This window comes from Sminthopsis crassicaudata, chromosome 3 (genome assembly GCF_048593235.1).
Source record: "Sminthopsis crassicaudata isolate SCR6 chromosome 3, ASM4859323v1, whole genome shotgun sequence".
In the NCBI taxonomy this organism is placed as follows: Eukaryota; Metazoa; Chordata; class Mammalia; order Dasyuromorphia; family Dasyuridae; genus Sminthopsis; species Sminthopsis crassicaudata.
The window spans coordinates 74888246-74912422 of NC_133619.1; the positions used below are offsets into that span (position 1 = coordinate 74888246).

The following is a 24177-nucleotide window of genomic DNA, read 5'->3' on the forward strand; positions in this document are numbered from 1 at the left end:
TCTAAGGTAAACTTCAAAGACTAATTACAAAGGACTCAATAAGAACAAATCGCTTACTTTTTTAAATATATGTAAAAATGTAAACTGTATGTCAAAGATGCCATTAGTAAGGAAAGGCTTTTTAGAAGGAACCTTGTTCACAATAAATCTGGGTTAAAGAGTGAACACACAAACATAAAATAAAGATCAGGAGTAGAATTTATTATGTACAAAAGTACGGGTGGTAATCATGTTCTCAGATAAAGTTTAAGCTAATGAATTTAATTGGAAGAGAAAAATAGGGCAACCACACTATATGTCAGCCATGTTTTAGATTATTTAAAATAACCAGACAGTTTAAGGTTAGAATCTTGCTGAGATGAAATGGTAAAAATGGTGGATTTAGAAAAATATGGAAAGATGTGGGACTTATGAAAGAAGATGCTATCCACCCTCAGAGAAACAGAGTGAAAAGAAAATAAGAAATAAGTGAAAATAAGAAAATAGTACAATTTTACATAAATGCATATAAATATATATATGTATACATACATGTGTATATATGTATATGTATAATCTGTATGTATATATGTGCATATATATTTGTGTGTATTTGTATCTTTGATTTGATATGTAGCCTTCTTAGGGGTAAGAAAGGGGGAAAAATAAAATTTAAAATGCCTAGAAAAGAACAAAAGAAAACCTACAAGGAAGCAAAAAGATGATAGATAGCTCTGAACACAATATATACTATTTATTATATGGGCTTTCTTGAAATGAAATATATTTTTAATCCTCTTATGTGTTCTGCTGTCTATACATGACAATGGTTTTTTCTCTTTTCTTATTTTAGGTTTTTTTTTGTTTTTTTTTTTTTAAGGTATCTTTAGGTTTAAAACAAATTTTAAAATCCTGTTTGGCTTTTAAAATAACTTTTTACAACCCGACCTGCTCTACTTTTACAATGTTCTAATACACAAATTTCCCCTCCACATATACTGCAATCCAGAAGTTCTTTGTCCTAGCTCTGTACATTTTTATTGGCTTTCCTCCACACCTGGTATACTGTCTCTCTTCACCTCTGCCTTTTGAATTCCCTAGCTTCCTTCAAGTCTCAGCTAAAATCCCCCGTTCTGCAAGAATCCTTTCTTGATTCTCTTTAATGTCAAAGTCTCGCCTTTGAAATTATCTCGAATTTATCCTGCAAAAATCTTTCTTATACATGGTTATCTGTATGCTCTTTTCTCCATTAAATTTTAAGTTCTTTTGAGGGTGTGAAACTCCTTTGCCTTTCTTTGTATCTCCAGTCTTTGGAACATCTGCCTGTCACATGGTCTATCCTTAATAAATTATACCTGCTAACCTCTCAGAATGGCTAAAATGACAGGAAAAAATAGCAATGAATGCTGGAGGGGACGTGGAAAAGTGGGATAGAACAGGGGTCCTCCAGGTATAACCCAAGAAGATCTGAAGAAAGACCAGGGCCAGAATTAACCCTTGTGAAGTGAAAACACGTCCAGGCTAGCCCCACAGAAAATACCAAATGGGGACCCCTGGAGCAAGCTGGGTGTGGCTGAAGCCTCAGCAGTTACCACAGATATTTTCACCTCCAGGACAGTTTGTGGAGTTAAGGTCTGAATTCTGGAAGACAGAGAGAACCTCAGCTGATTGGAAACGCTGGACCCAGCAGTGCTACAGGAACACAGGCTTGGGTAAGAAAAAACCAGCACCAGGTGAGTGCAGAGGCAGTGAAGCAGTGATGCTGCTAGCTGTGGGCACTTACTAGAGAATGGAGCTCTTGGTTTGGGGTTCCTGGTCAGAAGGGAGAGCTGAAGGGAGGTCTGAGACACCTTTTCCTCACCCCATCTCTTACTTTAAAAAAAAAAAAAAAAAGAAGAAGAACAAACCCCACCACAGAAACATATTACAGGAACAGGGAAGACTGGGGTTCATCCTCAGAGGACACTGAAGTAAAAAAAAAGTTTGTACCCAGAAAGAATTTAGAAAAGAACTCAAAAAATCAAATGAGATATTGAAGAGAAACTAAAAAATAAACCATCCAAGAAAAGATTATGAGGGGAAAAAAAGTTAACTAGAAAAGGAGATATAGAATCTCAAAAACAAAAATAACTCTTTGAAAATTAGAATTAGACAAGGGGAAGCCAATGAAGCTATGAAAGAACAAGAAATGATAACAGATTATAAAGAAAGAAAAAAGAGAACAGAATGTGAAACATTTTATAAGAAAATAACAGATCTGAAGAAAACACCAAGAAAATCTAATAATTGGACTCCCTGAAAATTGTGATCAAAAAACAAGGATCTTGACACAATAATGCAAGAAATAATCCAAGAAAATTTTCCTGAAGTGATTAAAAAGGGGAAAGTAGAAATAGAAAAAAATCACCCCCTCAACAAGATTCTTTGTGAAACACATAGGAACATTATTGCTAAATTTCAAAATTCTCAGATCAAAGAGAACATTTTGCAAAAAACAAGAAAAATACAACTCAAATATGCTGGAGCTATAATTACCATTGTACAGGGCTTAGCAGCAACCACAATAAAAGATCACAGATGCTGGAATCATATCTATCGATAATCAAAAGAACTAGGCCTGCAGCCAAAAAATATCATACCCAGCAAAACTGTCTATAACATTGAGGAAAAAATGGACATTCAACAAATTGGTAGATTTTCAGGCCTTTTTAATCAATCAAACCAGTCAACAAACTTGCAGATTTTCAGGCCTTTTTAATCAAAGCAGAACTTAATAGAAAATTTAACATATGAGCCAATTTCAAAGATTGATTTTAAGAAACAATTTTTTTTTTAAACTTGGGAAATGAATACCTATGTTTAAGATTGATAACAATAGGGCAGCTCAAAAGAAAGATTGGTGCAGAAATATGGTAAAAATAGAAATTATGTTATATAAATGAGGTGCAGAGGAAGAATGGACACAGAGGCATCAGAGGAGGGCTTGTAGTTCAAAACTACATATATACCATGAAGAGTTTAGTGTCTTCCAAAATTTGTAAGGCAATAAGAGGGAAGGGATGGGGGGAGTATGAGAAGATAAGGGAGGGATCTATGGGTTGGGGAAGTTAAGTAATAGCAAGATAAGTTAGGAACAGAATTAAAGCAAAGACAGCAGAGTATGTGTGGGGATATGGATGTGTTATGTGTATGTATATATCCAAACATGTATACATAAATATATCCTTTTTTAACTATAGCCTCCTTAGGAGTGGAGGTTTTAATATGGGAGAAAAAGAATAAAGTAAAAAAGGTGAACAGCAGAGAACAAAACAACAATTTACAAGGCAGTAAAGAAAAAATGGACACTCATGAATACAAGTTCTTCTACTAATATATAAACTTTGCTGATCTGGTAATTTGTTATATATTTTGAATCTTTCTGATATTCTGCTGGACACATGACAATGTTCTCTTTTGCTTTGTTTCAATTTTGTTTATATTCCTTTTTCTGTTTTTTCTTTTTTCTTATTCTATTTTTTAAATAAAATACATTTTTAGAAATTTAAAAAAAAACACAGTATGATTTATTTTCTATATCTTTTGATCAATCACAACTTTAAAGCTGTGGTATACTGTAAAAGGACATGTACAAAATGCTACTTGTTCTCTTTCCCTAAGAATACCCCGATCCATATATGCAGATTAATGTAATAAACATTTTATTAAAGATGAAGTATTAATAAGGAAAAAAACCATATTAAGGTACCTACTTCATAAGGTTCTTGCAAACCCTAAAAATACTATGCACTACTAAAATAGTTGTGTTGTTTTGTTTTGTTGGGACCTGAAGAAGAGCAATTAATAAGTCAATGATTTGAACTGATTACAGATAAACTAGGAAACGTCTTGTAAAAAATAATTCATATCTACCTTAAAATCTCAGAGCCTTGCTAGGGAGCACTAAGAGATTACATGATTTTGCACATGATCACAAATCTATTATAACATATGGAAATAAGTGAATTGTATGGTAAAAGAAGAATTATAAAAGTATGAGAAGGCAGAACTTAGCTGAAATCAAAATTTCCTAGTATGCCAAAAGAGAATATTCCTTAAAACTATGTCTTCCTGACTCCAAAGATGGCTCTCTAAGCCAATGTACACAATATTCTTATGTATATAAACTATAAACACTTCAAGACAAACAAAATCAATGCAGCTAGAAAGTTGTCAAGTAAAACAGTTGTCAAGTAAAAAAATCAATTTTACATCAAATAGCTTTAATAAAAAAGACAGATAGAGAACAGATATAAATATGACTAAAAATTATTTCCCAACAGATAAGAGAATAAAAGTTTTCAAAAGAAGAAATACAAACTACCAATAAATACTTTAAGATGTTCTAATTACTAACAAGGGAAGTAAAAATTAAAACTTAAAGCTTTTACCTGACAGACAGCAATTTGGCAAATATGACAACAAATGAAAATAGCCCCTACTAGAGGAGCTATTAAAATTCGGGAATCAGTGAAGCTGTGAATTAATTCAAGAATTCTGGAATTAGAGGGCAGCTAGGTGGCGAAGTGGATAGAGCACCAGCCTTGAATTCAGGAGGACCCGAGTTTAAATCTGATCTCAGACACTTAACATTTCCTAGCTGTGTGACCCTGGGCAAGTCACTTAACCCCAGCCTCAAGGGGGAAAAAAAAAAAAGAATTCTGGAATTATATAATAAAAGTTACTAAACTAGTCATATCCTTTGAAATTCAGCAATTTTAAACTTGGGCACACATTGTAAAGTCAATACTACTAAGAAAAATACCATATAAACAAAAATGTTCCTAGCATATTTTTTCATAGAAAAAAGCAAATACCCATTATTTGGAAACTAGCATAAAATTTCAAAACTGAAATATTATGGAATATTGCTGCAGAATAAAAATTAACATGAGAAAGTCCCAAAATCATGCTTCAGTTTCTATTAACTGTGCAATAAAGGAGAATCTGGAGAATGACATATATAAATCAGGGATAGGGAACCTCCAGCCTAATATGGCTCATAAAATCATTTGCATAATCAAACAGATTCTGATGAGCTGAACTGAATTAAGTATTTTCTTAGTACCTATTACATCATGGAATAAGAAACTTAGATTTGGGTCCATCTTCTGATATTTCAAAAGAGTTCTTATAAGCAGCAGTAGAAAACAGGGTTCCAAAATCTATTGAGTTTGAATCTTGCCACATAAATAAATTGTGTTTATTTGAAACAGGTCGCTTAATATCTCTAGGCTGGGTTTTCTTACCTGCAAAAATAAGGGTGCTGGTTTCTGAGGTGTCACCTAGCCCTAAATGTATACTCTTCTTAGTTAATGTTAGCTAACATTTATATAGCAGCCAGGTGGCACAATACACAGAATGTCAGACATGGTGTAAAGAAGACTCATCTTTCTGAATTCCAATTAGGCATCAGATACTTACTGTGATCCTGGGCAAGTCACTTGCCTCAGTTTCCTCATGTATAAAAGGAACTAGAAAAGGATGAAAAACCACTCCATATCTCTGCCAAGAAAATCTTAAATGGGGTCACGAAGAGTTCACAACTCAAAGACACAACTCAAAATGACTGAATAACAATACAGAACATATGTGTGTCAGGCACTGTGCTAAGCATTTTACAAGTGTTATCTCATCTGACCTCACAACAACCCTGAGAGGTAAGAGCTAATATTATCACCATTTTACAGATGAGGAAACTGAGGCAAAAAATTATTTGAGGCTACATTTAAAGTTATGTCTTCCTGACTCCAGGGCCCACTCTCTACCCACTGCCACATAACTACCCTATGTTATAAATTATCCAATTTTACCCCAAAAGCACTTTTTATCCTGTGGCTGATCAAATCAATATTGCTGCTTTAATTTTTTTGTATTACTTAAATAAGTGACACAGGAGTGGAGTTTACATGTTTAAGTCAAATAAGAATAAAATTAGAAAGGAAAGCATTTCATGAATTTATGCCCTCTGGTATAATTATTTTTTAAAACTCAAAAATGACCTAAAATGTCAATTACCCACAAAGAATTCTCACTTACCTTTGTGGACCATATTGCATCGCTATGACTCGAAACTCTATCTTCATCTCCTTCAGTTTTGCTTCCAGATCGTCCACCAGAATTATCTGATGTATCCTTTGACTGAACAAAAGGGTCTGCATTTTTCTGCTGTATCCGTCCTCCTCTTGCCCGGTAATCTGCCAACATTCTACCCAAGCTCTGACTCTCACCCAAATGTTCAGTAATTCTGGTGCTCACCAGCTCATGGGATGGTAATACTTGGATAGGCTTTGCCTGAACACTTCCATTCATGCCCTGAAGTCCAGAAAGATCTCTTAAAAGTTGTTTCTTCCTTCTGCTCTCTAGCTCCTTTAATTCTTTGTTGAGTAGAGGAGATAAATAAACTTGCTCCGGGAAATAGTCCCGTGTAGGGCACTTCATGCCTTTTTCAGTTAAGAGGAAGGGTTCCCGGAATGTAATTACTGGAGAGATACAAAGGATAACATCTTTCAGTTCTTGCTTGAAGGCTAAAGAATAAGTCTTGAGCCTGTCTTCAGAAGATGTCACTTCTTCTGCAACATAAAATCCTGTGTCATCCTGGAGAGGGTCTCTGAAGACTCTCATCTGATTTTTGGGCTCCTGTATCTTATCTCTTTGAGATAAGGCCTCTGATTCATTATCAAAAGCATCATCTTGCTCTTCAATGTGAATAGGCAACAATGCCTCTGGAACTGATGGAAAAAAAGGAGGTATCACTGATGGTCCAGGCGTTGTGAAATGCTCCTGATGTTTCAAAGAGGCACTGTCCTGTGGAACACTTTCACTGTCCTTCTCAAACAGAGTCCTTGATTCCAACTGATTACTATCATCAGAAGATAAAGACTCAGATATTATGGGCAATTTGTCAGGAAGAAAGTCAGCCTCTCTAGAAAGGGGACTCCCACTAAACTGGTCTTGCTGACCACCATCATTTCCCTGATCTTCAATTAGAGAATGAAATGAACTATTTTTTGTTAAGGTTGGAGGCATGGCAAATTCATCCATAAGGAAAGAGATTTCCAGTTGAGAATGGTAAGCCACACAGATCATGAATATGAGGATTTCCTTCACTCTTGCTAGCTCATATTCAGAGCCACCTCTCAGTTTGATGGTACAGCCCAGGTGCTGTGGACAGCCTTCAAAGAACATCAGTGTTTTTGATTGATCTATGAGTCCAAAAGAATTAGAAAAGGTTAGGTAGCACTTAGGACAAATACATTATACTGATAAACAAATATCCCTAAACATAAAAAAAGCTTTTAAAATGCCTATAAATAATGTAGTCTGTGTTTACTAGTTTTTAGGTAAATCAATAGTTTTAATTACTTTTGACTTTACTACAATGTTAATTTTATATGTTCTAAATCCTTAGTGAAATACGCTAACATGTTACTCACCATTAGGGAGCTGAAATATCTGCATGTAAAATTTATGACAAGTTCCTAAGTGTGGCTTTGTGAGCAACTGATCCATTGACATCACTAGGTCACCTTGGGTCATCCGACTTATTCGATCTAAAACTTGCTAGAAAATAAAAATTACCTTATCACAAATGTGGAAAAGATACTACAGCCTTATTAAAGATGACACAGAAAAGTAACAAAAAGTTAAATCAGTTGCATTTTAATATCAAGGGTAAATTTTCATTATAGTAACATTATAACTACTCATTATAGCTGAATAATTTATAAGAATTTTTTGGTCTTTTTTCCTTAAAATCAAACACTAACTTATTCAACAAAACACTACAATATCTTCTATCATATCAGCATCAAGAACATTATAAAGAAGCAAATTTTTTCAAAGTGTTACACCCAAAGGAAATTACACGGAATTTTTCCCTAGGTGATTAATCTACCTCCCCTATTTTAAATCACTGAAAATAGTATTTTCTATTTATTCTATAATTTCAGATATGGATACTCACATATATAAATATTGACTGATTTTAACACTCATCAACATGACCTCTTAAGTAAATATGGCAAATGTTTTAAAATCACAAATATTTATTCTCAAAATGTTATTCTCTAAAATCTGAGCTTTCTATTCTTGGGGAAGAAAAAAAAAAAAGGGGGGGGAGAAGAAAATAATTCTTTTAAAAATAACCATTTCTTCTGTGCTATGGCCTCCAAATTTTGCTTGTCACTCAAATTTTCTCAATATTCCCACTTCTAATCCACATATGGGAAAAACAAACTGGAAAAGTAACAGAAATTCTACATAACCAAATAAACAGCAATAATGTTAAAATCATGTCTACATTTTTATGAAATACTATTACTCACCGGTTTTACATTAATGACTAAAGTAATACCATGTTCCAGCAACATATCTTGGGCAATTCGAGACACAGTTTTTTCCACCAGAACCAAAGTAGGCCGAACATCGACTATCCGCTGTACATAATTCTTCAAGAATTCTCTTTCCTAATTAACATAATAAACCACAAATGTGCCTATTACAATGCCAACTAGAAATAAAATGAGGTTATTAATGTTAATCTCAACAAATTAAGGTTGTTTCATCCATGAAAGACTAAAATATCTTCCTCCAATTCTTTTTAATATCATAAATACATTAGAAAGTTTTAGAAATTTTTCTAAGATCTCTCTTTCAAGTCCTGTATCAAACAACACATTTATAAAGCAGATATTATATGCCAGACACTGAGGATACAAACAAAAAGAATATAAAAAGTCCTATAAAAAGTTACAATCATTCTCTGAGAAAATGTGCTTAATTTATTAAAATGCATCCCTTCTAGCAGAAATTATATCACTATATCCTACCAATGGGGAAACCGATAAATTGAGCAAAACTACATAGTAAATTTTTAAAAACTTGCTTGGAAAATGAACTCAGGAATCTGGGATTCCACTTTTTCAGATTCATGCTGCTTGGTCATTTAGACCATCTTTTTTTTAGAATCTCTTTTAGGAAAATTTACTTCAAAAGCAATTCATGATAAACTATATTAAATAAAACTTAACAATCTATTTTCTTTGCTTCACTTGAGAATAAATATCTAATTAAATGATAAGACAGCTAAGTGGCACAATGGATAGAATGCCAAGCCTGGCATAAGGAAGACTTTATCTTCCTGAATTCAAATGTGGCAGTGGGCACTTATTGGCTGTGTGACCCTGGGCAAACAACTGTTTGCTACAATCTTCTCATCTGTAAAATGAGCTGGAGAAGGAGATGGCAAACTCTGAAAACCAGATGGGGTCAAAAGAGTCGGATATGATTGAAACAACTCAACAATGATAAAAATAAAATGATAAATGCTGTCCCATATATATATTTCTGTAACAAATTCTAACCTGAAGAACAATTGGGTCAATGCATGTAAATTTGGTTTCTTCTCTATAGAGATATTCAATGGAACACTTCAATAAAAGAATTTTGGGATTTTTAATAGAAGAATTCATCTGGAAAGAAAAAAAGCAGAAAATTAATTATTTAAAGCATTTAGAAACTTGAAAGGATACACAACTTTAATCCACTCTTCCCTAATTGTGTAGCCCATCTACAAAACATTATTCCCTAACTATAATAATCTTTATTAATCATTATATTCTCCTGATTGTACATATTATGACACTATGTGTTTCAATATTCTCATGGTAGATTCATTTTACCTTGGAAATCCTTCTTCAATCTTCCAACTATGTTTTTATTATAACAAACAGTATTATTTCATGAAATGTGAAAAAAAGAAATGTTAGCCTACAGGAAGAATGAAGGTATATTGTATTCTAAAATTTTTTACTATTCCTAGACCTTAAGGAAATATTCTTACACATTTTTTTTTCAATTTTCAGTCTAAAAAGGGCATTTCAGTTAAATATAATCTTACTAAAAGTTAAGAAGAAAAAAATTAAAATATTTTGAACACTTCTAGTGATGAGTGTCAAGCATTTATTACATTAACAAGTATAGGAAAAAATGAAGAAACTTCCAAGTGTTCAACCTTGAAGCAAAGCTTCACATAACATAATTACGCAGACTGCTCAAATTCACAGAACAGTTCATGAGGTTTTTTGTTTAATTTATCCTTGTGTGGGGAATATGAATTTGTTAGCATAAGTAGACTATAAAGAATTAACTGAGTTTGCATCTCTGTCCTTAAATACATGACATGAAAATTGGACACCTATAAGTCAAATATACTAAACTCAATTCAACAGTCAATTATGATTTTAGTAAAGCATATTATTTTTCTCAAAGAAACAATGAACCTTAAAGACAAGAATGAACACAAAGCTAGAGTTTCTCAATTTGTTAATCATAATTCTAACAATGGACTTTATTCATCATTAATTATTACATATCAAGGAATTATCAGCTGGCAAGTACATGGAGGAAAAAAAAAAACTGGTCATTATTATCTCTGATTAAAAACCAGTCAAATTAATTCCTATAATTTTCTACTACAATTACAATACCTTTTTATGTGCAATATTCTTGGTACACACAAAGCCATTGACAACCATAGAATCAAACTTCTTTCCACCTGGAATCTAACAGTAAGAATTGTCATTTTTTTATTAAAGGCAAAATATTTTCTATTTTAGTCAAATATAACAGATTAATTATATTATAGGGATTACTTTTTTATCCTTTAAATTTTACTGTATGAAAAAAAAAGAAAAATATATCCCATATCACAATTCTTTTACTCTATATGATTAATGGTAATATTAGAATGACTTTCATATTACTACTTCTAATAACTAAAGAACTGGGGACATTTTTGGACTCAGAAACCAATCAAGTAAAATCAGTCTTTTTTAATTTTAATTAAATGTTTTTAAAAAAAAAAAAAAAAGGTTTAAGTTAAATATTGAAACAAAACTAATTTTAACCATATCTATTCAAATAGTAAATCGTTCCACTGACTTTCATTACAGAAATGAAAGGATACTTTAGAAGATGTATAAGTAAGATTTCTGATAATTCTCCAGTTCATCTCTCAACCCTTTCTTTTCAGTTCTTCTTTCATTTCTAATCCCTGGGCACTATAGTATCTCTAGGGACTAGAACAAAAGCAATATAAAAAGTCCCTTATTTCCCCACACCAGTCTGTCATTCTTTTGATATTGTCCTAGTACCCCCTCTCTTTTACAGTACACTCTCAATTCTGAAAAAATATTACAGTCAATAAAACGCACTTTTTTGATGTGGACAAATTGACGGATATCCATGTCATCATCCCTATTTTTGACATCGGGTCGGACAGTCTGAACCACTTGGCAGACCACTGGCACAATGATATCTCTCCAGGATGGTGATAATGAATCATTATATAGTAGTTGTTGAAGTAGTGCCATCATGTGGTTATGATTAGCTGAACTGTAAAAATATTATGGGGTAGAAAAAGGGGAAAGGATTAATAATAATTTCTAGTCCATACTTCTTATAAAAAACAAAACTTAAGATTTAGTTCTTCAAGTTCTTTAAGATCAGATTATTCTTTATCTCTTGTCTTTAAATGGAAGTTTAATGCAAACTTCAAAAAGAAGACTTCCTTCAACTACTTGCTGGGATATTTCACCATACAAAATAGCTAAATGAAATTAAGCAATTTTGTGCTATACTGTTTAAGGAATTTCATCCACAAATTTCACCTAAGAGTTTTTATATAAGAACAGAGACTCTGCAAAACAACTCATTAAAGGAAATGAAAATAAAAATAGCTTACTGACTTACAGTAATCTCTCCATAGCTTGTTTCTCCCCATTTTCCTCCCTCAGGAGCTCCAGATTGCTATGATGCCAACCTAAAGGTGTAAAAAGCACCTCTTTGGATTTCTCTTCTACTCGTCGATTGAACAAGGACTCTAAGAAAAGACAAAACAATTTTTTGCTCCAAAATCATATCTTTGTTCAAAAATTCATATTTTGGGGAGTTTGTTTAATGTACAAACCTATGTATTAGGTAATGATAATAAAATACTGAAGCAACAAAATCAGAAATAAGCTTTTAATGAGAGTGTGTATATATAGTAGCTCAAGCCACATTCTTGAAATGCTATTTCTGAAAAGCAAATAAAATTGTGGATCATGTGACTTTAACAATCCTCTTATTTATCTAAAAAAAAATTGAAAAAGAGGAATCTCCCCCATTCCAAGAAATTATGAAGTATGAAAGAAAACAAATCTAAATGCTGACAAAACTACATGTGGCAATTGTGTGGGTGTTGAACTTTAAAGAGTGAAATTCTGGTATAAATGTTTTAAAGCCAAATAACTAATCTAAACTGTCTCTTCAAAAAACCACTGATTCTAAAAAGTTCTTTTTCAATAATCTACAACATTTCTGGTAGGTTTAACACAAGGCAAAGGAAAAAAGGAGAATTCAAATAGGACAAATAACTATTAGTAAGCTGTTTTTTTTTTCCTTTTTAAAAATTATATCTTTAATCTCTCCCTCATGATGAAGACTTGATATAAAAGAAAATTACAAAATGACATTACAAATGTAATGAAATTCAGCACTGTTTTTGGAATATATATAAAAACAAACAAGTCAGAGGGAGAGAAAAAGCTTCCAAATTACATTCCACAAAAAAAGGGAAAATAACCCACCCTTCCAAAGACAGACACACACATATAAAATCCACTCATCTAATACAATAGATATATTACATCTATAAAATCTGAGGTATAGAGGATCTTTCTACATCTCAATAATTTGGATTTCCAAAAGACTGAAACTATAGAACTAGCATTCTTAGTGCTAGCACATCCTACCCTTCTTTTGGCTGAAATCCCCAAGGCTAGGAAAAAACAGAGAAAGGAAACCTTTGATTTCTTGTATAAGACTCCTGCCCCCAGGGTCCTGCATTAGAGAGAAAGCATATTATCATGCTCATTTCTTTGCATTTAAGAAGCCAGAAGTTACAGTGTGGTTTTAGGGAGGGATTAGAAGGTGGCTGCTTTGGATCCCCACATCCACATAGCCCCATGAAGTCATACTCAAGGAAACATTCTTCTTGTCCTACTTTTCCTCTCATGACAATATCAAACTGGGTCAAATCTGTCCATTGGTTCCAATGTGGCCAATACTTGAAAAAGAAAGTATTTAATATTACATTCATGGAAAAGTAAAATTTTTATATAAACCTCAGAATGAGCAAAATAAAGTTTCTCTAACAAATTTTAAAAGAAAAAACTACTATTCAAATTAGACTAATCCTCCTTACTCCAAAATAAGTCAAAGCCTATCCAGTGCTGATTCTTGAAGCGCTTAAAATCATATAAATATTTGCAAGTAGCTTCCTCTATTTCTCAAATATTAATTTACCTTTAATGAAGGCGTCACTTATTGAGATTTGTTGTCCTCCATTGTCAGAAATCAAATACTCTGAATAGTAGGAAGAAAGCAAATAGAGAAGGCAAAGTTAAGAAGTGACTAACATGCTGCTACAATTATACACAACACACCCACTCCATATATAGAAGGCATTAGTCATAAAATATAAGCTCCTTTAGGGAGGGACTATTTTTTTTTTACTTTAAGACTGAAATACATACATAATAGACACTTGAGAAAATGCTTCCTAATTTACTGAAAGTCCTCATCATAGAAGTTCTTCCCTACCTGAACCACAACTTTCTACTCTATGACCTTCCATATATGGGTTTCTAGTTCATTGCAACAAAGTCTTTCTTATTCCAGAATTAAATATTAAATATTTAAATTAAATATTAAATATTAAAGTCTTAATTCTTAAGATAAATACTTTTTTTTTTTTCTGCTGAGGCAATTAATGTAAAGTGACATGCCCAAGGTCACACAGCTAGGAAGGTGTTAAGTGTCTGAGACCAGATTTAAACTCAGATCCTCCTGACTTCAGGACTAGTGCTCTATCCTCTCTTGATGCCCCCTTAAAATATATTAAGACACTTAGTCAATGCCCTCTCCTGAAAATGCTCTTCACTAGTATCCAACTCAAAATAGAAAAAATGAAGGTCACTAAGTCATATCTGAGGATCTCTGCTAGCCAAATATTGACCTAAAAACCACATATTAATGTCTCTATGTTTAGTTTTATTTTAATTTATACTAAATTTTTAATTTTATATTTTAATTTATACTAAATATTTCCAATTACATCTTAATCATTTTAATCTAACACCCAAGAATGTCACCAGCCCTTGATACCTCTGCTCTATTTAACCAAAATCCATGTTCAAATATACTACCTAGAACTGATCATGATACAAGATTGATAAGATAGACACAAGCACAGAAAATCATAAAATCAAAGAATTTCAGAATCAGGAAAAATTTCAGAATTAGAAATTAGGAAGGTACTCAAAGGTCATCTGGATTAACCTTTAATAAAACAGCAATTACCTCCAGAATATCTCTACCAAGTCACCTTATATTGTTCACTTAAAAGACCAAAGTTGCATATAGATGTAGTTAGGTGACACAGGGTGTCACCTAAGTGCCAGGAACTAGACTCGGGAACACCTGAGTTCAAATTCAGTCCCAGATAATAAATGTGTGACCATAGGCAAAAAACTTAACCTCTCTTTAGCATTTAGCCTCTCTTTGCCTCAATATCCTCATTTTTAAAATGGGGATAGTAAAAGCATCTATGTCCCAGGGTTGTAAAGACCAAATAGTTAAAAAGTATAAAGCATAGTGCCAGCACACAGGAACTGGTATACAAATGTTAGCTATCACGTAGTTGATATTTATACTCTATCTCTCCACTTTTGGTCCAAGAGATTTTCCTACATCCACTTAGTAGTCTCCTTCTTACTTCTGTCCACTGTTCCTCACTCTGCATTTTAGTTCAAGTAGAATGAGACTACTCCCTCTTCTACACATTTCATCTCTGCCCATCTGTCTAAGTTCTAGTATGTTAGCTGAACCAGAAAGATCCTTTCCCATTTTTGTCAGCTGCAAATTTTATAAGCCTGTTTCCTATGTCTTTATCCAACTCACTGATAAAAATACTCAGCTACAAAGGTCAGAATAACAGGAAATATGAGTTTTATCTTATCCCAGCCATTTCATGGATATAGCTCTTAACTGAAGTAACTTCAGCTCATCCAGGGTATAAGGGTGCTCTCCAAAAAGCCTCTCACTGTTAGTTCCCTCTTAGCTTTTCCATTCCCTATTGCCCAGTTAAGGTCAACCTTTAAATAAGCATACTGAAAAAAGCATACTGAGCACCTCAATCCATCACCTTCCCAACAGCCCCAGGTGATGCTTCTCTCTCACTGGCACTTCAGCATTCCTGTCATTTCTCTTAACAGCTCTCTTTCCTAAAGTGCTTTACTGCATGGAATGGTGTCAGGCAGGTGCTATTATTCTCTTTTATCAATGACAATAATGAGTTTCAGAAAAAGTAAGCACTAGGGTGGGAACAAAGACCTTCAGATAAAATATAAATATGGCTCCCTCCCGACTAAGAGGACAGCCTGTTATGGTACCACTGTTACCTAGCCCTGCTCCCCTAATTCTAATGTCTTTTTAAGGACAATAAGGTGGGTGACACAGTAAATATGGCATTGGGCTTGGGAATCAGGAAAACTGCCTCTGATTCACAGTAGCTTGCGACCCTGTATAATCACTTTTATATCTCAGCATGAGTTTTCTCCTCTGTAATACCGGAATTGTAAGAGCACCTACTTCACAGGATTATTAGAAAAGTCAATCAAGGTGAAAACTGTCATCTCTCAATCTGAGAAAGAACTCTAGTGTCTAAAAATGGATCAAAGCATAGTACTTTTACCTTTTTGGTTTTTTCTTCTTTCTCATGGTTTTGATTTTTCTTGTGCAGCATAACAAATATGGAAATATATTCTAAAAAAACTAACATATTTAACCTTTATCAGATTGCTTGCTGTCTTGTGGAGAGGGGAGGTAAGGAAGGGATAAAAAAATTGGAAAACAAAGTCTTACAAAAATGGATGCTGAAAACTATTTTTACAAAAATAAAATACTATGAAAAAAAATTTTTTTTGAATCAATCAAGGTTTCCATGTAAAGTACTTTGAAAATCTTGAAATGGAATCTATATGTTAACTAGTATCATAATTACTATGTTTTTAAATTAAGTTGGTGAATTCCCTGTGCATCCATATTGAACTTTTTAGCCACCTTCCTTTTAATTATTTTTCTTTGAATGTTCAGAATTTTTGAAATCTTCAAATAGCTCTTGATTTTTTTCCTCTGAAAACTTTGAAATTTGTTATTCCAAAGTCTATGGAGCATGTCATACTATTCTCAACATTGCTCTCCTGTACAACAAATTCTAAGATGGAATGGTTACTTATCTCCAAGACTTTTATCCTGGTTCCACAACAACCACCAATTTCTCCCTGTTGGTAATTTTTTTTTAAAAAAGTTCCCAGAATAAAATTTCTCCTTGTTGCTTCTTTTGCCTTTTGGAAGAGGAATAATCTTTCACTAAAGCAAATAAATATACTATAAATTGTTTTGCTTTTGGTAGACAGCACCACCAAAGATCCCTAAATAACTCCTTTTTTGATCTTTTACCCAAGCTCCCTATCTTTTCTATCCAGGGATTCATCTTGCTTGATACCCATACTTAACTCTTCAGAAAGTGCCAAAAGTTTCTCAATTCCTTTTATTCTTCCAAGTAATATTCTTCTATCCTCTAATTTCCTGAAACAATTAAGTCTTCTGCCTCATTACATCCTCTATTACTAAAGCCAAGGTAAATAGGATTAACTGATTTGCCCAGGATCACACAGTTACTAAGTATTTGAAGCCAAATTTAAACTCAGCAAGATGAGTCTTCTTGACTCCAGTCCATCCAGAATTTTTTTTAATATTCATTTAAATTTTTTCCACTGCAGTTTGATAACAAATACATATTTATCTTTCAGACATTTGAGGCTACTTACCTCCTCTTATCACATATTTTGCTCATAAACAATATATATACTTTCACTCCTTTATTTCATCTATCTCACACTTTGGTGATACCCCAAGTTATTTGTTTTAAATTTTTTATTTTCTTCAAGATTTTTTGTATTTGATGTATAAAGCTCTAAAGATTAACAAATATTTTTAATTGTAATTAGGTAATGACAAGATGGAAGATCAACTTATAAACAAAAAGGAAGGGCTGAAATCAACTTTAGAAGAGTTAAAAAATGAAAATAAAAATATTATGGGTACATTATCTTAAACTGATACTTAATGTACTGATTTGCAAACGCCCATTTTATTATTTTCAACACAATACCATTTTCTCATTATGTTTTAGTGTTTAGTTATAGATAAAAGGTTAAATGTCACCAACTATAAGAAAGTAGTGAATCTCTAATATGAAAGTGGTGATGTGCTAAATGTCATATATTACTTTATTAGCTATATATTAGCATTTCATCCTTTTACTAAATCATTTTAAATATCTTCTTTATTCCCAATCAATTCTGATGGACATGGCTCTCTTCAACATTGAGATGATTCAAACCAACTCCATTTGTGCAGTGATGAAGAGAGCCAACTACACCCAGGGAAAGAACCATGGGAACAGAGTGTGGAACACAACATATTTTGTTTTCTTTCTCAGTTTTTCTTTTTCTTCCTTTTTGATTTGATTTTTCTTGTGCAACAAGATAATTGTATAAATATGTATACATATAATGAATCTAAAATGTATTTCTTCATATTTAACATGTATTGAACTACCTGCCAGCTAGGGGAGGGGGTGGGGGGAAGGAGGGGAAAATATAGAACAAAGGTTATGCAAGGGTCAATTTTGGAAAAATTACCCACACATATGCTTTGTAAATAGAAAGCTTTAATCAAAAAAAAAAAAAAAAAAAAAAAAAATATATATATATATATATATATATATATATATATATATATATATATAGTTATTCCCATACTTGGACCAACAAAGAAAAATATTTTCTCAAAAAAAATTAATGATATTAAAGAATTTTTCATTTCCTTAATTTGGAAATACATTTTCTTAAATATAAATGGCAATACAGAAAAGCATGAAAAGATTTACATGAACTGATATAGAATGAAGTAAAAACAAAATCATGAAAGCAATGACTATAATATATGTAAATAGGAAAAAAAAGAACAAAACAACCAAAAAAATGATATGAAATTATGACTAAGCTTGACCCCAGAGAAAAGGCCTTTCCCTATTCCTTTAAGGGAATGGGGGGGTCTATAGATGTGGAACACTGCATATAACAGCAGACTTTCTTGATAGGTTACTTTGTTTTCCTGAAATTTTTTCCTTCCCCCCCCCCCACTTTTTATTATGTATCATAAAAGATGGCTCTCTGATAAGGCATAGAGTTATAGAAGAAAATGTAGTTAATATCAAACAAAAGATATCAATAAAAAATCAATTTTTAAAACCATAGAAATAATAAACATCTTAAAATATAATGGAAGGTTTCTGTTTTTCAAGAAAACTAATGTGAAGAATTTCATTAGATTTGTCAAGCACTATATTGCGAGTTATTTGCATAAGCTAATAAGTCTGGAAAAAACTCTAAAATATTTTTAATGGAGAAACAAGGAAAGAATAGAGCAGAACATCCACATTAGAACTGCAAAGAAATACCACCTTGGAAGTTGCACATTATGCTGAAGTTAGAGCTATAGGACAAATCTCCTTTGAAAAGCCATAGGCTTAAAACTGGACTTGGGAGAGGGGAGGTAAGGGGCCATGGAGAGAGGCAGGGAAGCAGGAGGAATTAACTTAAAAAAAGGAAAAGAAAAGAGGGGGTGGAAAAAGACCCACACCAAATACCCTCAGCCATAAGGGGAGGAGGGCACAGGAGAAAATCCTGAAATGAAATCTCATGGCCAAAGTCTCCATCCTGTATTTTGATTTCAGATGGTGACTACCTCCTACCTTTTTGGTCAGCAGGGTGAGGGGGCACATGTGGGTACTTGGAGGGCTTCTTGATATGGAAGTTCACGTTGTCCAGCTCCACGTTCAGGCTGATAGAAGCGGCTGAGTCACTGTCCATTGTGGACTGGAAGCTGCTGACTGATGTACGCTTGCTAGGACTGGCAGAATCTTTTAGTGTTGGGGAAGGGGAAAGAAATATAGGGAGGAGAGGGGAGTAAAAAAATTGGTATCATCAGGGTATTGGGGAAAGGAGAAAAATTGTTTTTAATATACAAGCCCAATGTGCAATACCAAAATGGATACAGTATTTTCATGTATTTTTGAGCAAACTTAGAAACAGATCTCACCAAAATTTTGAATAAAGCTAATTACAAAATCAGTTTAAAAAATAAAGAGGAATATGGGAAGTTCTGCAGAAAAAAAGCCAAGCCTGGTATCAAAGTAAGGAGATGAGCAAGCTGATACTACTAAGTTATTATTAGCACAAAGTTATCTTTAAGTTGCTGGACTAGAAATTGAGAAAAACTTAATATTTCCTGGTAACCTGTAAAGACAATAATTCAAGAAAATACTGTATCAACATCTATCAGATGTCTATTTAATTTGATCCTTAAAGCCTAGAATTATTCCAGTTAAACAAAGCAGTCACAGAAACTACTTCCTCAGAAACAAAAACTCACTAGCTAAGTTCTCTTCCCCTTCTTCAGCAATCTGTTCCGTGTCACTGTCATCAAACTTGATATCTTTAAACCACGATGGTTCAGAGTGTCCCTCAACAGAGTTTACTGAATCGCTGTCTGGAGAAGGTGTCTCAGAAAAGTCTGTGCTCTGAAAGGATCAAAATTCAAAAAATTTACCCTCAATGTCAACAACTGTAAAGTAAAAATTTCTTACAACATTCCTATTATATTTTAGCTTTTATCATTAAGTTGTCACATAATTTTAGGTTGAGACTGAACAAATTTCATTTTTTTTTTTTTGGTTTTCAGAATAACACATCTATAATCTATATCTACAATTATACTGAAAAAACGTTTCCTTCCTTATCTAATATAAATAAAATTTCTATTAGCTGAATTTTTTGAAAAGAGGGTTTTATAGATAACTTAATAGCATGGCATGCCCTCATCATAAAAGGTGCTGGACTCTATAAGGAAAGCGGGACTGAATTGGCTCAAAGAAAACCTTAAACACACAATGTTAAAGAAGCTACTCCAAATGTTCACAGCAACTGTTTTTGTCTGACCTGTGGCAGAGCATTCTGAGCTCGTATGGGTCTGAGCAGCCATGATCAGACACACTGTAACTTCACTCTAACATAGTGATATCATAGTGACAATGCAATCTAGAAAGTTGTGAAAGTCACCCAAAGGGAATAAGCATCATAGGCATTTGAGCTCAGATCCTCTCATTTTTAATACCTGTTGTTATTATATAGAAGGCAAGCTTAGAGGACTGCACTTAATCTATAAGTCTTAAAGTTTAATATTTCACTCTTATGAATTTCTTTTTCTTCCTAAAATCAAATGTCCCATTTAATTCCAATTAGTTGAGGTTCTGCTTAGATATACATCTTTTTAAATATTAGAGATATGGAGATATCAGAGATACCATGAATATATGCAAAGATTCTTCATTTCTCTTGATGAAAAATAAAAACCCACTGCTGTAGTTGGAACATTCATTAACTTTTTACTAGTATTTCAACATTTAAAGAATTAAAAAAAAAATCTATTTCACTACAGCATTTTTCATCAGTTTTCTCTCTTAAAAAAAAAAAAAAAAAAAAAATCAATGTTTCACCTTCCAGCCAAAGTTGAAATGTAAAATAGTAAGAATAATTTTTAGTTCAATAATTTTTTCCTATTTGTATTTGTATGGAAAGAAAGCTTTTGAAAGTTCAAGAACAATATTCTTTATAGCAAGTATTTTACTATGTTAACTTGTCTAACAATCATGTTGAAATATAAAAAGAAACATCTCAAAAGAAGCTCTAAATTTAAAACCACAGAAGCCTTCCACCAGGATTATCCATTTACCTGTAGTGGTCTATATAAGGCATATTCATCTCTGAAGATCTGATCATGGTGACTGACACAGTCTAGCCAGCGTCCATCAACCATTGCTTGTCCAATCGCTATGGCCTGAGCTCTGAGTAAAGACAGGCAAAAATAAATGCTTTTAAAAAGAAACGAAGCTAAAATTCCCACGAGACACAAGATGAGAATATATAAGTTTATTTTTTTTTTTTTTTAAAGGCTAAAGCAGACTTGAAAATTAAGCATACTATCTGGCTAAGTGACAAAAAACAAGAGATAGACCCTTGGAGCTGAATGATTTTTAATGATAAGTTATAGCTGTGTTCTCTAATATCAGATATTTTAAGAGTAAAATAAAAGCTGCCATACTTTCTACTTAATCTTACTGGAAAGACATTAAACACTCATATGAATTTACCTGTAAAATACGTGGGAAACAAAATTGTAATTTAAAAACAAAATATAAAGTAAATAGCAATAACTGATAGCAAATGAGAAATAGTACTAAATAATACTTAGTAAATTTATGGGAGTCTTCCTAGGTCAGTTTTGATTTGGTACCTGAAGGAGTGAAAAAGCTAGAAGTAGGGGAGGGAAGAGGAAAAAAAAGAGGAAAGACAATATAGACTGCAGGTCATCTGTAAAAATACTGCAGAAGAAATGTTAAGTCACATATGGAAGATAGTATGTCAAAAAATAATATGACTATTTTAGCTAGTTAGTCAGCTCTCAATTCTTTAGGGATTCATTATATGGTTTGTGAATCATAGCTGCATTTGCCTCTCCTTCATACTTCTAGCTACCTGTCAGTTAAACATTTCAATGTTTATTATCACTTTTATCACCAACTTAGAGAAGGAAAAAGAAACACACTATCAAAAAGTATCGTATCATTTATCAAAAGTCTAATTGTATGAAGTATAATTTAAGGCAATCCACAACTGTACCTATCCGTAAACTTGGTTCCTACTCTTTCAGTCAATTTTGCTCCTTGTCTGTATATCTGATGAAAGGTTAAGAAGGAACAGACAGAAAAACAGCGACTTAAAATAAGATTTGAGATTATTTGCAGAACTTATTTCTTTATCCAGCCTATCATGCATTACCCAGTGATCAAAAATAATATATGTTTTAGATCTACATATAAAATCTTAACGACTTCATGTTTTTAAAAAATTATGTTCAAGTAACATTTTGACTAAAGAATATATTCAAGAAAGTCTCTCAAGATAAAAGTTTTATGAGCTCAAGTTATCTCAGAACCCTAATATCACCTTTGTAATCACCCAGTAGTAATTTGCAATGGTAACTTCTGGAAAAATGCAAATTGGAACATTCATTACAAAGGCAACAGCAATATAGCTTCTCAAAAACTTTTGCCTTTAAATTTCCCAACAATATTTTAAAACACCAAATGCTATTTTTATGCTTATTCTCTTTCTCCACTATGATTACAAACTTTAGAGTAACCTAATCCATGTCACATATGCCAATCCTCTTCTGAAAGTACCTAAAACATGTGGGTCATTAAATAACAGCCATTTAAACTGTTTTATTCTGCTGCTACCTCCAAATATACATTTCATCCTACTTAAGCAGTACAAACTAAAAACATCTGTGGTACAAACAAATAAAAATACAAAATACGTCTAAAGGTCTGACTACCTTGTGGTTACATGTCCATTTCGGATTAACCAATTGACCAATTCCTTTCCTACAATGCAGTTGGGGTGAGTCCTCAGCCAATAGCGGTGATCCTGAAACTCCATTCCAGTAGTATGATGGCAGATTTTCTTCCACAAGTCCTTTAACTGAACAGAATCCTGAAAAAAACATTTGCAACTGCTTAGTGTATTGCTAAATACCAGTTCATTAACTGCCAACTAATTTACTTATGAAAAGAGCATGGTACAAATCTTTAAACCATTTTCTAGGCCCATAAAACTAAATTTCAAATTGGAATACACAACAATAAAACTAAAGATTAAATACCAAAAAGTGGGACGAGTGAAGTACTCTCCTTCAGAGAGGTAAGGGACTAACCTACAATGTACTAGATCTCTGATAAAGGCAAACAATTAAAGCAATTCACCAAATCAATATCCTTTTCTCAGTAATCATTCTCTTTGTTTTCTCTTATGTACTTTTTTAATAAATCATCCCATGAAACTCTCTTCCTCTAGTTTCTACTCCACATTATCCTATCTTTTAATAATCTTAACAATTTTTTCTCCCTTTTTTGCATCTCTTTCTCCAACTGAAAACTATAATACATTAACTGAAAGTTTATCCTTTATATATAAAAGTTTATTCTCTATATATATTTTCTCAGGAGATCTAACCTATTAGCATGGTTTCTATCCTGATCTATCTTCCATAATCAGACATTTCTACTTTGTACATTTGCTACTACCCAAAACTCAGATATCTAAAACAGAAAGCATCTCTTTTCCAGCCCTCAAACTACTCTGGCCCTCCTCCATTCTCCTCATTTTTGTTAGTAATTACCATAATTCATCAAGTCACTCAGATTCCAAAATCTTAATTATCTTTGGATAGAAGAAATAAATAAGTGAAAGGATAAATTATTTCTCAGCTTCTATCAATTTTTTTCTCCATTTCACTTGTAGGCCATTGAAATATCCTATCAAATAGTCTTTTCTTCTCCTATTCATGTCTGACATACTGATGCCACATCTTTCTACAGTGTCATTTTAGTTAGGTAAAACATCAAGTCAGTCACATAACCACGCTAGGACTTAGTTTTCTCATTTTCAAACAAAACTAGGTCTCTCATTTCTCTTCAGCTTCAAAATTCTTTGATTTTAGACCACTTCACCTGAAATGTTAAGTGGTCAAGACAGCCATAGAGGGATAAAATTTTTAAACTGGACAAAGCCATATCATCCAGACTAAACAAGGACCTGCTGAATGATATCTAGAACACCACCTTCAATTTACAGATGAAAAACTGAAGCCCAGAATTCTCAAAGCTACTTAGTGACAGAATCTTGACTGGAACTTAGATCTCTTAACCTGGGATCATAATCCATTTCTACTACAAAATACACCACTATCTCTCATCAAACTTCTTATGTTGCTTTTAATATCCAAAACTACCTTACCAACCTCAAAATTCTATTACTCCAAAATCAAACCCTTGGATTGAACTACTTATTGACCCTCAATTCA

General features: G+C 32.8%; 1 protein-coding gene across 8 annotated transcripts in view; it reads right to left on the reverse strand.

The window, feature by feature from the left end:
- The window catches only part of PIKFYVE (phosphoinositide kinase, FYVE-type zinc finger containing), a 106574-nt gene that overhangs the window by 41213 nt on the left and 41184 nt on the right, over window positions 1-24177 (reverse strand). For 6 of the 8 annotated variants that reach the window (XM_074298874.1, XM_074298873.1, XM_074298872.1 and 3 more), the window contains 12 exons: window positions 22651-22808; window positions 20986-21097; window positions 19627-19774; window positions 18947-19114; window positions 13369-13428; window positions 11773-11902; window positions 11235-11415; window positions 10509-10583; window positions 9384-9491; window positions 8346-8486; window positions 7455-7581; window positions 6058-7223 (listed from right to left, as the gene is read on the reverse strand). In XM_074298874.1, coding sequence (XP_074154975.1) covers window positions 6058-7223; window positions 7455-7581; window positions 8346-8486; window positions 9384-9491; window positions 10509-10583; window positions 11235-11415; window positions 11773-11902; window positions 13369-13428; window positions 18947-19114; window positions 19627-19774; window positions 20986-21097; window positions 22651-22808 — 2574 coding nt within the window. Of the gene's footprint in view, window positions 1-6057; window positions 7224-7454; window positions 7582-8345; window positions 8487-9383; window positions 9492-10508; window positions 10584-11234; window positions 11416-11772; window positions 11903-13368; window positions 13429-18935; window positions 19115-19626; window positions 19775-20985; window positions 21098-22650; window positions 22809-24177 lie in introns of those variants that run through there. The other 2 variants (XM_074298875.1, XM_074298879.1) reach the window with 2 other exon arrangements.